The following is a 13,433-nucleotide window of genomic DNA, read 5'->3' on the forward strand; positions in this document are numbered from 1 at the left end:
ATTTAAAGGTATGGAGATTGAACGCTTGATTCTTGGTCAAAGAGGTTTCTCTGACTCTGTGATTAATACTATGTTACAGGCTCGTAAATCTGTATCCAGAGAGATATATTATAGAGTCTGGAAGACTTATATTTCTTGGTGTCTTTCTCATCATTTTTCTTGGCATTCTTTTAGAATACCGAGAATATTACAATTTCTTCAGGATGGTTTAGATAAGGGTTTGTCCGCAAGTTCCTTGAAAGGTCAAATCTCTGCTCTTTCTGTTCTTTTTCACAGAAAGATTGCTATTCTTCCTGATATTCATTGTTTTGTACAAGCTTTGGTTCATATAAAGCCTGTCATTAAGTCAATTTCTCCTCCTTGGAGTTTGAATTTGGTTTTGGGGGCTCTTCAAGCTCCTCCATTTGAACCTATGCATTCATTGGGTATTAAATTACTTTCTTGGAAAGTTTTGTTCCTTTTGGCCATCTCTTCTGCCAGAAGAGTTTCTGAATTATCTGCTCTTTCTTGTGAGTCTCCTTTTCTGATTCTTCATCAGGATAAGGCGGTGTTGCGAACTTCTTTGAATTTTTACCTAAAGTTGTGAATTCCAACAACATTAGTAGAGAACTTGTGGTTCCTTCATTATGTCCTAATCCTAAGAATTCTAAGGAGAAATCGTTGCATTCTTTGGATGTTGTTAGAGCTTTGAAATATTATGTTGAAGCTACGAAATCTTTCTGTAAGACTTCTAGTCTATTTGTTATCTTTTCCGGTTCTAGGAAAGGCCAGAAAGCTTCTGCCATTTCTTTGGCATCTTGGTTGAAATCTTTAATTCATCTTGCCTATGTTGAGTCGGGTAAAATTCCGCCTCAGAGAATTACAGCTCATTCTACTAGGTCAGTATCTATTTCCTGGGCGTTTAGGAATGAAGCTTCGGTTGACCAGATCTGCAAAGCAGCAACTTGGTCCTCTTTGCATACTTTTACTAAATTCTACCATTTTGATGTATTTTCTTCTTCTAAACAGTTTTTGGTAGAAAAGTTCTTCAGGCAGCGGTTTCAGTTTGAATCTTCTGCTTATGTTTTTTGTTAAACTTTATTTTGGGTGTGGATTATTTTCAGCAGGAATTGGCTGTCTTTATTTTATCCCTCCCTCTCTAGTGACTCTTGTGTGGAAAGATCCACATCTTGGGTAGTCATTATCCCATACGTCACTAGCTCATGGACTCTTGTTAATTACATGAAAGAAAACATAATTTATGTAAGAACTTACCTGATAAATTCATTTCTTTCATATTAACAAGAGTCCATGAGGCCCACCCTTTTTTGTGGTGGTTATGATTTTTTTGTATAAAGCACAATTATTCCAATTCCTTATTTTATATGCTTCGCACTTTTTTTCTTATCACCCCACTTCTTGGCTATTCGTTAAACTGATTTGTGGGTGTGGTGAGGGGTGTATTTATAGGCATTTTAAGGTTTGGGAAACTTTGCCCCTCCTGGTAGGAATGTATATCCCATACGTCACTAGCTCATGGACTCTTGTTAATATGAAAGAAATGAATTTATCAGGTAAGTTCTTACATAAATTATGTTTTTTTTCTTTTCGTTTATAAGATTAAACTTATGATTTGGGTTGTAGATTAATTTTTTTCAGCGGAATTGGCTGTCTTTATTTTTTATCCCTCCCTCTCTAGTGACTCTTGCGTGGAGTTCCACATCTTGGGTATTGCTATCCCATACGTCACTAGCTCATGGACTCTTGCCAATTACATGAAAGAAAACATAATTTATGTAAGAACTTACCTGATAAATTTATTTATTTCATATTGGCAAGAGTCCATGAGGCCCACCCTTTTTATGGTGGTTATGATTTTTTTGTATAAAGCACAATTATTCCAATTCCTTTGTTGATGCTTTCTCCTTTCTTTATCACCCCACTTCTTGGCTATTCGTTAAACTGAATTGTGGGTGTGGTGAGCGGTGTATTTATAGGCATTTTGAGGTTTGGGAAACTTTGCCCCTCCTGGTAGGATTGTATATCCCATACGTCACTAGCTCATGGACTCTTGCCAATATGAAAGAAATTAATTTATCAGGTAAGTTCTTACATAAATTATGTTTTTTTCCAAATTTTACAAATTTGATACCTTTGCCTTGACTTAGTCTTCTTTTGGGAGAAAGGTTCTTCACATGGTGGTGCCTTCTGTTTAGGTCTGCCTGTCTTGTTCTCCCTCCCTAGTCATCTGTGTTCTCTAGCTTGGGTATTGGTTCCCACTAGTAATTGATGATGTTATGGACTCTCCATATCTTAGGAAAGGAAACAAAATTTATGCTTACCTGATAAATTTATTTCCGAATATGGAGAGTTCACGACCCCACCCTTAAATTTAAGACAGTTATTTTTGACTAAACCTCAGGCACATCTATACCTTTGTGTTATTCCTTTTCCCATTTCCCTTTGGTGAAAAGACTGGGGATTTTGGATAGGGGAGTGACACTTAACAGCTCTGTGTGGTGCTCTTTGCCTACTCCTGCTGGCCAGAAGGGATATTCCCAGTAGTAATTGATGATGATGTGGACTCTCCATATCCGGGAAAAAAAGAAATTTATCAGGTAAAGCATACATTTAGTTTTTCATGGTAGAGCTATGCAAGGTTACAGTTCATGTTTGCCTCATGTACTCCTATGTAAGCTGAGGAAGAGTTTGCAAATAATAATAAGTAAATTAGTCATGCTATTTTGGAAATATTTTATTTGCCGACTTTTATCTTTTTTTTATTGCTTTACAAGTCTTTACTGGTGATTGCAACACAAGGGGAGGGACATAAACTGAACTATGGATATATTTTTGCTATAATTTCAACCTCACTGTAGCGCTCAAAGGGCTTCATACCTCTTGCCCTTATGCTTGGAAACTAAACTAACCAGCTGTCTAGGTAATAGCGCCTTTAAACTGGGGAGTAAGTGGTGTGTTGAGACCCTGGGTTTTCAGTCATTTTCCTGTTTAAATGGACTGTCTTCACTGGTGAGATCTACATTGATGTTTGAGCTAATACAATGCTATACAATGTTTTTGTGCAAATTTAAAATTGATTGGAATCCACAGCATAGTCATAATGTTTTAATATTACCTAAGTAGCTTACTCCGTATGTTAACCCCATAATCATTTTGGCATTGGTGAAATCCTAGCTGCTTGCTTGGGATAATTTTATATATTAGTGAGCACTGAAACCTTATGATCTTTATGCAAGGTATACCTAATCTCAGGGTAGGAGTACTTTTATGTCTAGTTTGTATAATAAGCACCTGATAATACTTTCATTCTTCCACATTTCACATGTCAGGCTGGAGCTGGAACCTCTAGTAATTGTTAAGCCATCTAATATGCCTTGATATAGTTAAAATAATTTAGGTTTGGACAAAGTAAGGCCAATATAAATTTAGAGACAGCAATACTAGCCTTCAGAACAAACTTATACCTGGAAGAACAGCAGTCAAAGCATTACATGTGAGAATATGCTTTGTGGTATACAATCTAGCAATTTCAGTTGTTATCCTTTAAAGACAAAAAGTAAAAAAATGGATTGTCATTTGAAGGCTAAAACTTTTAATCACCATTTTAATTTTCATCTTAAGGACTTTTAATTGAATAAAATCAGTTTTTTTATTTATTTATTTGTATTACTAACTCCCAGGCCTTGAGAAGGAAACAGTCTACTTGCATAATTCAGTTAGCAGATGTCATTTTTATATATCTATATTTTGTTTGGGATTTTTTAGGTTACCATAAATCTATTTTACCCTGTTCACTTGTTACAGAGATCACTAAATCTAAAGAGGAAACACTTGGGGTTCAAAAACCTGTGGAAAATATCATGGGTGATTATACTTCTGAGACCACAAAGGATGCCAGAGACTCAACTGCACTAAATCTACTGCTTAATTTTGAAATCAAGGAGGTAATTTTATTTTTTTTCCTGGAAATTGTAAAGTGTGATGTTGCTGATAAGATTAATTATTCTAAACACACCAGGATGTTATTATCTTTGCAAGTTTCTTATAATTTGTGACACTGTCACCTATAGGTATTGATAATATCCTCATTCTTTTAGGTTGTGGTGAGACTGATGAGGCAGGGTGGGCTAGACATATCTCCATTTCATGTTCTACATGTATCTCAGCTAGGAACTGAAGCAAGGGTAGGGAACCACGAGATAAATGCATCCGTTTACTTGAGAAAAATCACCATGATCTGCAATGAATTCTCAGGTAAAGACCTTGCCACGTGCTGTTTTTATTGCCCTGTATATTGCACACAACAACATGGGGATTAAATATGTAAACGTATACTTTTCAGACGTGACTGAGTACTTATTCTGTATATGGAAAGCTTAACACTTGGATCATCAAACTGAACTAACAAATGTGTTAAATGTTTTATCTAAAACTGTTTGTAGTTGTGAAAGGAGGAAAATATAACAACTTCATCACACAAACAAAATGTGGTCAGATATACAAAATATTTTTTTTTTTTTACAAATTGTAAATATTTAAACCATGGCCTCTTGTTACTTAGAAAAAATGTATTCAGATGTAAATTCATAGCTCATGCCACTGGTGCTGCAACATGACTTAAAGGGACATGAAACAATTTTTTTTTCTTTCATGATTTAGAAAGAGCATGCCATTAAATACAATTTACAATTTACTTCTATTATCTAATTTGCTTCATTCTTTTGATATTCTTTGTTGAAAAGCATATATAAATAGACTCAGTAGCTGCTAATTGGTGGCTGCACATAGTTGCCTTGTGTGTAATTGGTTCATCTATGTGCATTGCTATTTCTTCAACAAAGGATATCTGAAGAATGAAGCAAATTAAATAGCAGTAAATTGAAATGTTGTTTAAAATAGTATTCTCTATTTGAATCATGAAGTAAATATCATGTCCCTTTTAAATGACACTTTGAGATAGTGACCCTAGAAGCTCATTTATAACTATCCGTAATTGTCCTCAGAAGAAAATATAATATGCTTTTAAACCTTGCTCACAAAACGGTGGTATCTATAACTTTATATGGACTAAAACGTAATACTTATTTCTTCAATATTTAAATACTATTATCATTTAGAAAAAAAACGGTCTGCTTAGGATTCTCAGTTTAATCTATGCTTTGAATAGTCTTATCTCACATTTATTTATTATTTAATGTCCCTTCAATGTGTTTGAGCATACAGCAAATTAAACAGGTAAAGCAGACAGCTATTTGATGTTTCACTAGAGTCCTTTTTTGGGTAGAAAGGTTTTGCAAACCATATTTTATTATTTAATGAATGAATTAATAACTATTAAACCCAACAACAATACAGTTTGTTACATTTGTTATCATTATCCAACAGTTAGGTTTAAAAGCATAGGAAACAACTTGTAATTTTTATGTAAAATGTTAGTTGTGTGTAATGCAATAACTTTGCAATATACTTTAATCTATTTTGCCTTCTTTTCATGCAATTTATCTGAGTATTGTGTCATTTCTAAATCTTAGAACTTGAAATGTTCATTGCCGATTTATCAAGGCTAATGTTGCTACATATCTGTCCATAATTGGCTTTATCAGATAATGACAAAACAATGCATTTTATACTAAGAATGTGACAGTGGTTAGCCTTGTTGTCTTTTGACTAAACCCAGATTAACTCCGCTAAATAAGGCAAATGGTGGATGGAATCTGGCTATTAAAAAATAATGATTGAATGCTCGTCACAATCAGGGCTTCATGGATGAGTGGAACAACAATTTGACCAACTGCTCCATCATTTTGATGAAGCAGCTGCTCAAACATAAAAAAGAAGAGATTCCCTACTCACACAGATAGAAGAGACCTTAGAGTCTCTCAAACCATTTGAACAGACTAAGAAATATACAGATTACAAAACCCAACTGGACTCAACTATGCAACAGTTAGATTCTACACTATCAGAAAGAAAAGTTAGTAAATATCAGAGAGATGTGAAGGACTACGAACTAGATATCGTATATTCCTGGCAGAAAGACAAACCACATAGACACAAAGATCATTCACAACAATACAATCTTAAAAGGAAGAACAAAAATAAAAGAAAGGGTCACTTCAACCATACACCGAATGCCAAGCGAGTTACATTCTCAAGCATTGACACAGATAACACAGAAAGTTCACAGACAGTGGAAGAATCACAAGCACACACTTCCAATGAAGAAACAACAAGCCATAGTACCTCTGAAGGCAGAATTAAACTTTCAACACTAGTACAAACACCGATCACCAGCAGTACACCAAAAAAGGATTTACCACTACGTTATCCAAGCAGAATAAAAAAGACCACACAAAAGAAGTAGGATCAGTAATCAACCTATCTAACATCACCCTTAACAGCTCCCAAGCCAGTCTACTGAACAAAGGGTTATCCTTTGCCCCGTCCACCAACTTTGATCTTTTTTCCACTATTCTAGACATTAACGCCTTGGTTAGAAAAATCACACTATATAAACACTTTTCTCCAACATAGGTGTGTCCGGTCCACGGCGTCATCCTTACTTGTGGGATATTCTCTTCCCCAACAGGAAATGGCAAAGAGCCCAGCAAAGCTGATCACATGATCCCTCCTAGGCTCCGCCTACCCCAGTCATTCTCTTTGCCGTTGTACAGGCAACATCTCCACGGAGATGGCTTAGAGTTTTTTAGTGTTTAACTGTAGTTTTTATTATTCAATCAAGAGTTTGTTATTTTGAAATAGTGCTGGTATGTACTATTTACTCAGAAACAGAAAAGAGATGAAGATTTCTGTTTGTATGAGGAAAATGATTTTAGCAACCGTCACTAAAATCCATGGCTGTTCCACACAGGACTGTTGAGAGCAATTAACTTCAGTTGGGGGAACAGTGAGCAGTCTCTTGCTGCTTGAGGTATGACACATTCTAACAAGACGATGTAATGCTGGAAGCTGTCATTTTCCCTCTGGGATCCGGTAAGCCATGTTTATTACGATTGTAAATAAGGGCTTCAAAAAGGGCTTATTAAGACTGTAGACTTTTTTTGGGCTAAATCGATTGATTATTAACACATATTTAGCCTTGAGGAATCATTTTATCTGGGTATTTTGATATAATAATATCGGCAGGCACTGTTTTAGACACCTTATTCTTTAGGGGCTTTCCCAAAGCATAGGCAGAGCCTCATTTTCGCGCCGGTGTTGCGCACTTGTTTTTGAGAGGCATGGCATGCAGTCGCATGTGAGAGGAGCTCTGATACTTAGAAAAGACTTTCTGAAGGCGTCATTTGGTATCGTATTCCCCTTGGGGCTTGGTTGGGTCTCAGCAAAGCAGATACCAGGGACTGTAAGGGGTTAAAGTTCAAAACGGCTCCGGTTCCGTTATTTTAAGGGTTAAAGCTTCCAAATTTGGTGTGCAATACTTTTAAGGCTTTAAGACACTGTGGTGAAAATTTGGTGAATTTTGAACAATTCCTTCATGTTTTTTCGCATTTGCAGTAATAAAGTGTGTTCAGTTTAAAATTTAAAGTGACAGTAACGGTTTTATTTTAAAACGTTTTTTGTACTTCTTATCAAGTTTATGCCTGTTTAACATGTCTGAACTACCAGATAGACTGTGTTCTGAATGTGGGGAAGCCAGAATTCCTATTCATTTAAATAAATGTGATTTATGTGACAATGATGCCCAAGATGATTCCTCAAGTGAGGGGAGTAAGCATGGTACTGCATCATTCCCTCCTTCGTCTACACAAGTCTTGCCCACTCAGGAGGCCCCTAGTACATCTAGCGCGCCAATACTCCTTACTATGCAACAATTAACGGCTGTAATGGATAATTCTGTCAAAAACATTTTAGCCAAAATGAACACTTATCAGCGTAAGCGCGACTGCTCTGTTTTAGATACTGAAGAGCATGACGACGCTGATATTAATATTTCTGAAGGGCCCCTAACTCAGTCTGATGGGGCCAGGGAGGTTTTGTCTGAGGGAGAAATTACTGATTCAGGGAACATTTCTCAACAAGCTGAACCTGATGTGATTGCATTTAAATTTAAGTTGGAACATCTCCGCATTCTGCTTAAGGAGGTATTATCCACTCTGGATGATTGTGACAAGTTGGTCATCCCAGAGAAACTATGTAAAATGGACAAGTTCCTAGAGGTGCCGGGGCTCCCAGAAGCTTTTCCTATACCCAAGCGGGTGGCGGACATTGTTAATAAAGAATGGGAAAGGCCCGGTATTCCTTTCGTCCCTCCCCCCATATTTAAAAAATTGTTTCCTATGGTCGACCCCAGAAAGGACTTATGGCAGACAGTCCCCAAGGTCGAGGGAGCGGTTTCCACTTTAAACAAACGCACCACTATACCCATAGAGGATAGTTGTGCTTTCAAAGATCCTATGGATAAAAAATTAGAAGGTTTGCTTAAAAAGATGTTTGTTCAGCAGGGTTACCTTCTACAACCAATTTCATGCATTGTCCCTGTCGCTACAGCCGCATGTTTCTGGTTCGATGAGCTGATAAAGGCGGTCGACAGTGATTCTCCTCCTTATGAGGAGATTATGGACAGAATCAATGCTCTCAAATTGGCTAATTCTTTCACCCTAGACGCCACTTTGCAATTGGCTAGGTTAGCGGCTAAGAATTCTGGGTTTGCTATTGTGGCGCGCAGAGCGCTTTGGTTGAAATCTTGGTCGGCTGATGCGTCTTCCAAGAACAAGTTACTTAACATTCCTTTCAAGGGGAAAACGCTGTTTGGCCCTGACTTGAAAGAGATTATCTCGGATATCACTGGGGGTAAGGGCCACGCCCTTCCTCAGGATCGGCCTTTCAAGGCAAAGAATAAACCTAATTTTCGTCCCTTTCGTAGAAACGGACCAGCCCAAAGTGCTACGTCCTCTAAGCAAGAGGGTAATACTTCTCAAGCCAAGCCAGCTTGGAGACCAATGCAAGGCTGGAACAAGGGAAAGCAGGCCAAGAAACCTGCCACTGCTACCAAGACAGCATGAAATGTTGGCCCCCGATCCGGGACCGGATCTGGTGGGGGGCAGACTCTCTCTCTTCGCTCAGGCTTGGGCAAGAGATGTTCTGGATCCTTGGGCGCTAGAAATAGTCTCCCAAGGTTATCTTCTGGAATTCAAGGGACTTCCCCCAAGGGGGAGGTTCCACAGGTCTCAGTTGTCTTCAGACCACATAAAAAGACAGGCATTCTTACATTGTGTAGAAGACCTGTTAAAAATGGGAGTGATTCATCCCGTTCCATTAAGAGAACAAGGGATGGGGTTCTACTCCAATCTGTTTATAGTTCCCAAAAAAGAGGGAACGTTCAGACCAATCTTAGATCTCAAGATCTTAAACAAGTTTCTCAAGGTTCCATCGTTCAAGATGGAAACCATTCGAACTATTCTTCCTTCCATCCAGGAAGGTCAATTCATGACCACGGTGGATTTAAAGGATGCGTATCTACATATTCCTATCCACAAGGAACATCATCGGTTCCTGAGGTTCGCATTCCTGGACAAACATTACCAGTTCGTGGCGCTTCCTTTCGGATTAGCCACTGCTCCAAGGATTTTCACAAAGGTACTAGGATCCCTTCTAGCTGTGCTAAGACCAAGGGGCATTGCTGTAGTACCTTACTTGGACGACATTCTGATTCAAGCGTCGTCCCTTCCTCAAGCAAAGGCTCACACGGACATTGTCCTGGCCTTTCTCAGATCGCACGGATGGAAAGTGAACGTGGAAAAGAGTTCTCTATCTCCGTCAACAAGGGTTCCCTTCTTGGGAACAATAATAGACTCCTTAGAAATGAGGATTTTTCTGACAGAGGCCAGAAAAACAAAACTTCTAGACTCTTGTCGGATACTTCATTCCGTTCCTCTTCCTTCCATAGCTCAGTGCATGGAAGTGATCGGGTTGATGGTAGCGGCAATGGACATAGTTCCTTTTGCACGCATTCATCTAAGACCATTACAACTGTGCATGCTCAGTCAGTGGAATGGGGACTATACAGACTTGTCTCCGAAGATACAAGTAAATCAGAGGACCAGAGACTCACTCCGTTGGTGGCTGTCCCTGGACAACCTGTCACGAGGGATGACATTCCGCAGACCAGAGTGGGTCATTGTCACGACCGACGCCAGTCTGATGGGCTGGGGCGCGGTCTGGGGATCCCTGAAAGCTCAGGGTCTTTGGTCTCGGGAAGAATCTCTTCTACCGATAAATATTCTGGAACTGAGAGCGATATTCAATGCTCTCAAGGCTTGGCCTCAGCTAGCGAGGGCCAAGTTCATACGGTTTCAATCAGACAACATGACAACTGTTGCGTACATCAACCATCAGGGGGGAACAAGGAGTTCCCTGGCGATGGAAGAAGTGACCAAAATCATTCTATGGGCGGAGTCTCACTCCTGCCACCTGTCTGCTATCCACATCCCAGGAGTGGAAAATTGGGAAGCGGATTTTCTGAGTCGTCAGACATTGCATCCGGGGGAGTGGGAACTCCATCCGGAAATCTTTGCCCAAGTCACTCAGCTGTGGGGCATTCCAGACATGGATCTGATGGCCTCTCGTCAGAACTTCAAAGTTCCTTGCTACGGGTCCAGATCCAGGGATTCCAAGGCGGCTCTAGTGGATGCACTAGTAGCACCTTGGACCTTCAAACTAGCTTATGTGTTCCCGCCGTTTCCTCTCATCCCCAGGCTGGTAGCCAGGATCAATCAGGAGAGGGCGTCGGTGATCTTGATAGCTCCTGCGTGGCCACGCAGGACTTGGTACGCAGATCTGGTGAATATGTCATCGGCTCCTCCTTGGAAGCTACCTTTGAGACGAGACCTTCTTGTTCAGGGTCCGTTCGAACATCCGAATCTGGTTTCACTCCAGCTGACTGCTTGGAGATTGAACGCTTGATCTTATCGAAGCGAGGATTCTCAGATTCTGTTATCGATACTCTTGTTCAGGCCAGAAAGCCTGTAACTAGAAAGATTTACCACAAAATTTGGAAAAAATATATCTGTTGGTGTGAATCTAAAGGATTCCCTTGGGACAAGGTTAAGATTCCTAGGATTCTATCCTTCCTTCAAGAAGGATTGGAAAAAGGATTATCTGCAAGTTCCCTGAAGGGACAGATTTCTGCCTTGTCTGTGTTACTTCACAAAAAGCTGGCCGCTGTGCCAGATGTTCAAGCCTTTGTTCAGGCTCAGGTTAGAATTAAGCCTGTTTACAAACCTTTGACTCCTCCTTGGAGTCTCAATTTAATTCTTTCAGTTCTTCAGGGGGTTCCGTTTGAACCCTTGCATTCCGTTGATATTAAGTTATTATCTTGGAAAGTTTTGTTTTTAGTTGCAATTTCTTCTGCTAGAAGAGTTTCAGAATTATCTGCTCTGCAGTGTTCTCCTCCTTATCTGGTGTTCCATGCAGATAAGGTGGTTTTACGTACTAAACCTGGTTTTCTTCCAAAAGTTGTTTCTAACAAAAACATTAACCAGGAGATTATCGTACCTTCTCTGTGTCCGAAACCAGTTTCAAAGAAGGAACGTTTGTTGCACAATTTGGATGTTGTTCGCGCTCTAAAATTCTATTTAGATGCTACAAAGGATTTTAGACAAACATCTTCCTTGTTTGTTGTTTATTCCGGTAAAAGGAGAGGTCAAAAAGCAACTTCTACCTCTCTCTCTTTTTGGATTAAAAGCATCATCAGATTGGCTTACGAGACTGCCGGACGGCAGCCTCCCGAAAGAATCACAGCTCATTCCATTAGGGCTGTGGCTTCCACATGGGCCTTCAAGAACGAGGCTTCTGTTGATCAGATATGTAGGGCAGCGACTTGGTCTTCACTGCACACTTTTACCAAATTTTACAAGTTTGATACTTTTGCTTCTTCTGAGGCTATTTTTGGGAGAAAGGTTTTGCAAGCCGTGGTGCCTTCCATTTAGGTGACCTGATTTGCTCCCTCCCTTCATCCGTGTCCTAAAGCTTTGGTATTGGTTCCCACAAGTAAGGATGACGCCGTGGACCGGACACACCTATGTTGGAGAAAACAGAATTTATGTTTACCTGATAAATTACTTTCTCCAACGGTGTGTCCGGTCCACGGCCCGCCCTGGTTTTTTTAATCAGGTCTGATAATTTATTTTCTTTAACTACAGTCACCACGGTACCATATGGTTTCTCCTATGCAAATATTCCTCCTTAACGTCGGTCGAATGACTGGGGTAGGCGGAGCCTAGGAGGGATCATGTGACCAGCTTTGCTGGGCTCTTTGCCATTTCCTGTTGGGGAAGAGAATATCCCACAAGTAAGGATGACGCCGTGGACCGGACACACCGTTGGAGAAAGTAATTTATCAGGTAAACATAAATTCTGTTTTCACAAATCACATGCACTGACAATGAACAAGCCAACAGCTTACAGTTAGAAAATACAGCACATACAAACATTAACTCTATAGGTTTACAATTTAGAGATCTCTGTGATCTGAACACTCTCACCTCACTCCAAGCCATCACACTCAGAGAAGTCAGCACCTATGACACAGTTCCTACACTTAAAACACTATCACATACCAAATCTTACTTCTACCCAGTCCACAGCAGAAGTGAAGCTATAGAGATGTTCCAAAATCTTATAGAATTGGAACTCACTAGTCTACATTCCTCCTTAGAGAATGCCTCCAACGCGACAAGCAAACACAACCTATCTTCTAGTGAACAATTGGCACTCAAATCACTTAGTACTAATAAAAATATAGTGGTTACCCCAGCAGATAAGGGAGGGGCAATAGTAATCCTTAACACCGATGACTACAAAAAAGAGGTATACAGACAACTAAATGATAGGGAGACATACTCAAAACTAACTTTCAATCCGACACACAAATTCAAACAAGAACTCCATAATCTATTGGATTCTGCAATTGAGGAGGGACACCTAACTCAAGACATAGCCACTTATTGCCTAGTTGAGTACCCTACCATCCCTACATTCCGCATAGTCCCCAAAATACATAAGACCCTCACTGACACACCTGGCAGACCTATAGTAGCCAGCAGAGGCTCACTATGCGAAAGAGTAGGGAACTGGCTAGACAACATATTACAACCCATAGTCAAATCCTTGCCAGGGTACATACGAGACAGCACACACTTAATACAACAAATACAAGCAGTAACATGGCAAGAAAATTACACTTGGTTATCCATAGATGTCTCAGCACTTTATTCGAGCATCCCCCATGAGGAAGGCCTCACAGCTTTGACATATATGCTAAGGAGACACACCAGTTACCCAGAGGAATTTATCACATTCCTAGTGGAACTCACAAAATTTCTCCTTACACACAACTACTTTGTCTTCGAGGGCCATTACTACCTCCAGAAATGTGGCACTGCCATGGGGGCCAAGTTTGCCCCCTCTTATGC

The 13,433-nt window shown here is 39.8% G+C and overlaps 1 protein-coding gene across 1 annotated transcript in view; it reads left to right on the forward strand.

The window, feature by feature from the left end:
- The window catches only part of VPS13C (vacuolar protein sorting 13 homolog C), a 1,402,311-nt gene that overhangs the window by 541,238 nt on the left and 847,640 nt on the right, over positions 1 to 13,433 (forward strand). The window contains 2 exon segments of the mRNA XM_053719302.1: positions 3,805 to 3,944; positions 4,098 to 4,254. Of these exon segments, the coding sequence (XP_053575277.1) occupies positions 3,805 to 3,944; positions 4,098 to 4,254 (297 nt within the window).

The sequence above is a fragment of the Bombina bombina genome, chromosome 6 (genome assembly GCF_027579735.1).
Source record: "Bombina bombina isolate aBomBom1 chromosome 6, aBomBom1.pri, whole genome shotgun sequence".
Taxonomy (NCBI): Eukaryota; Metazoa; Chordata; class Amphibia; order Anura; family Bombinatoridae; genus Bombina; species Bombina bombina.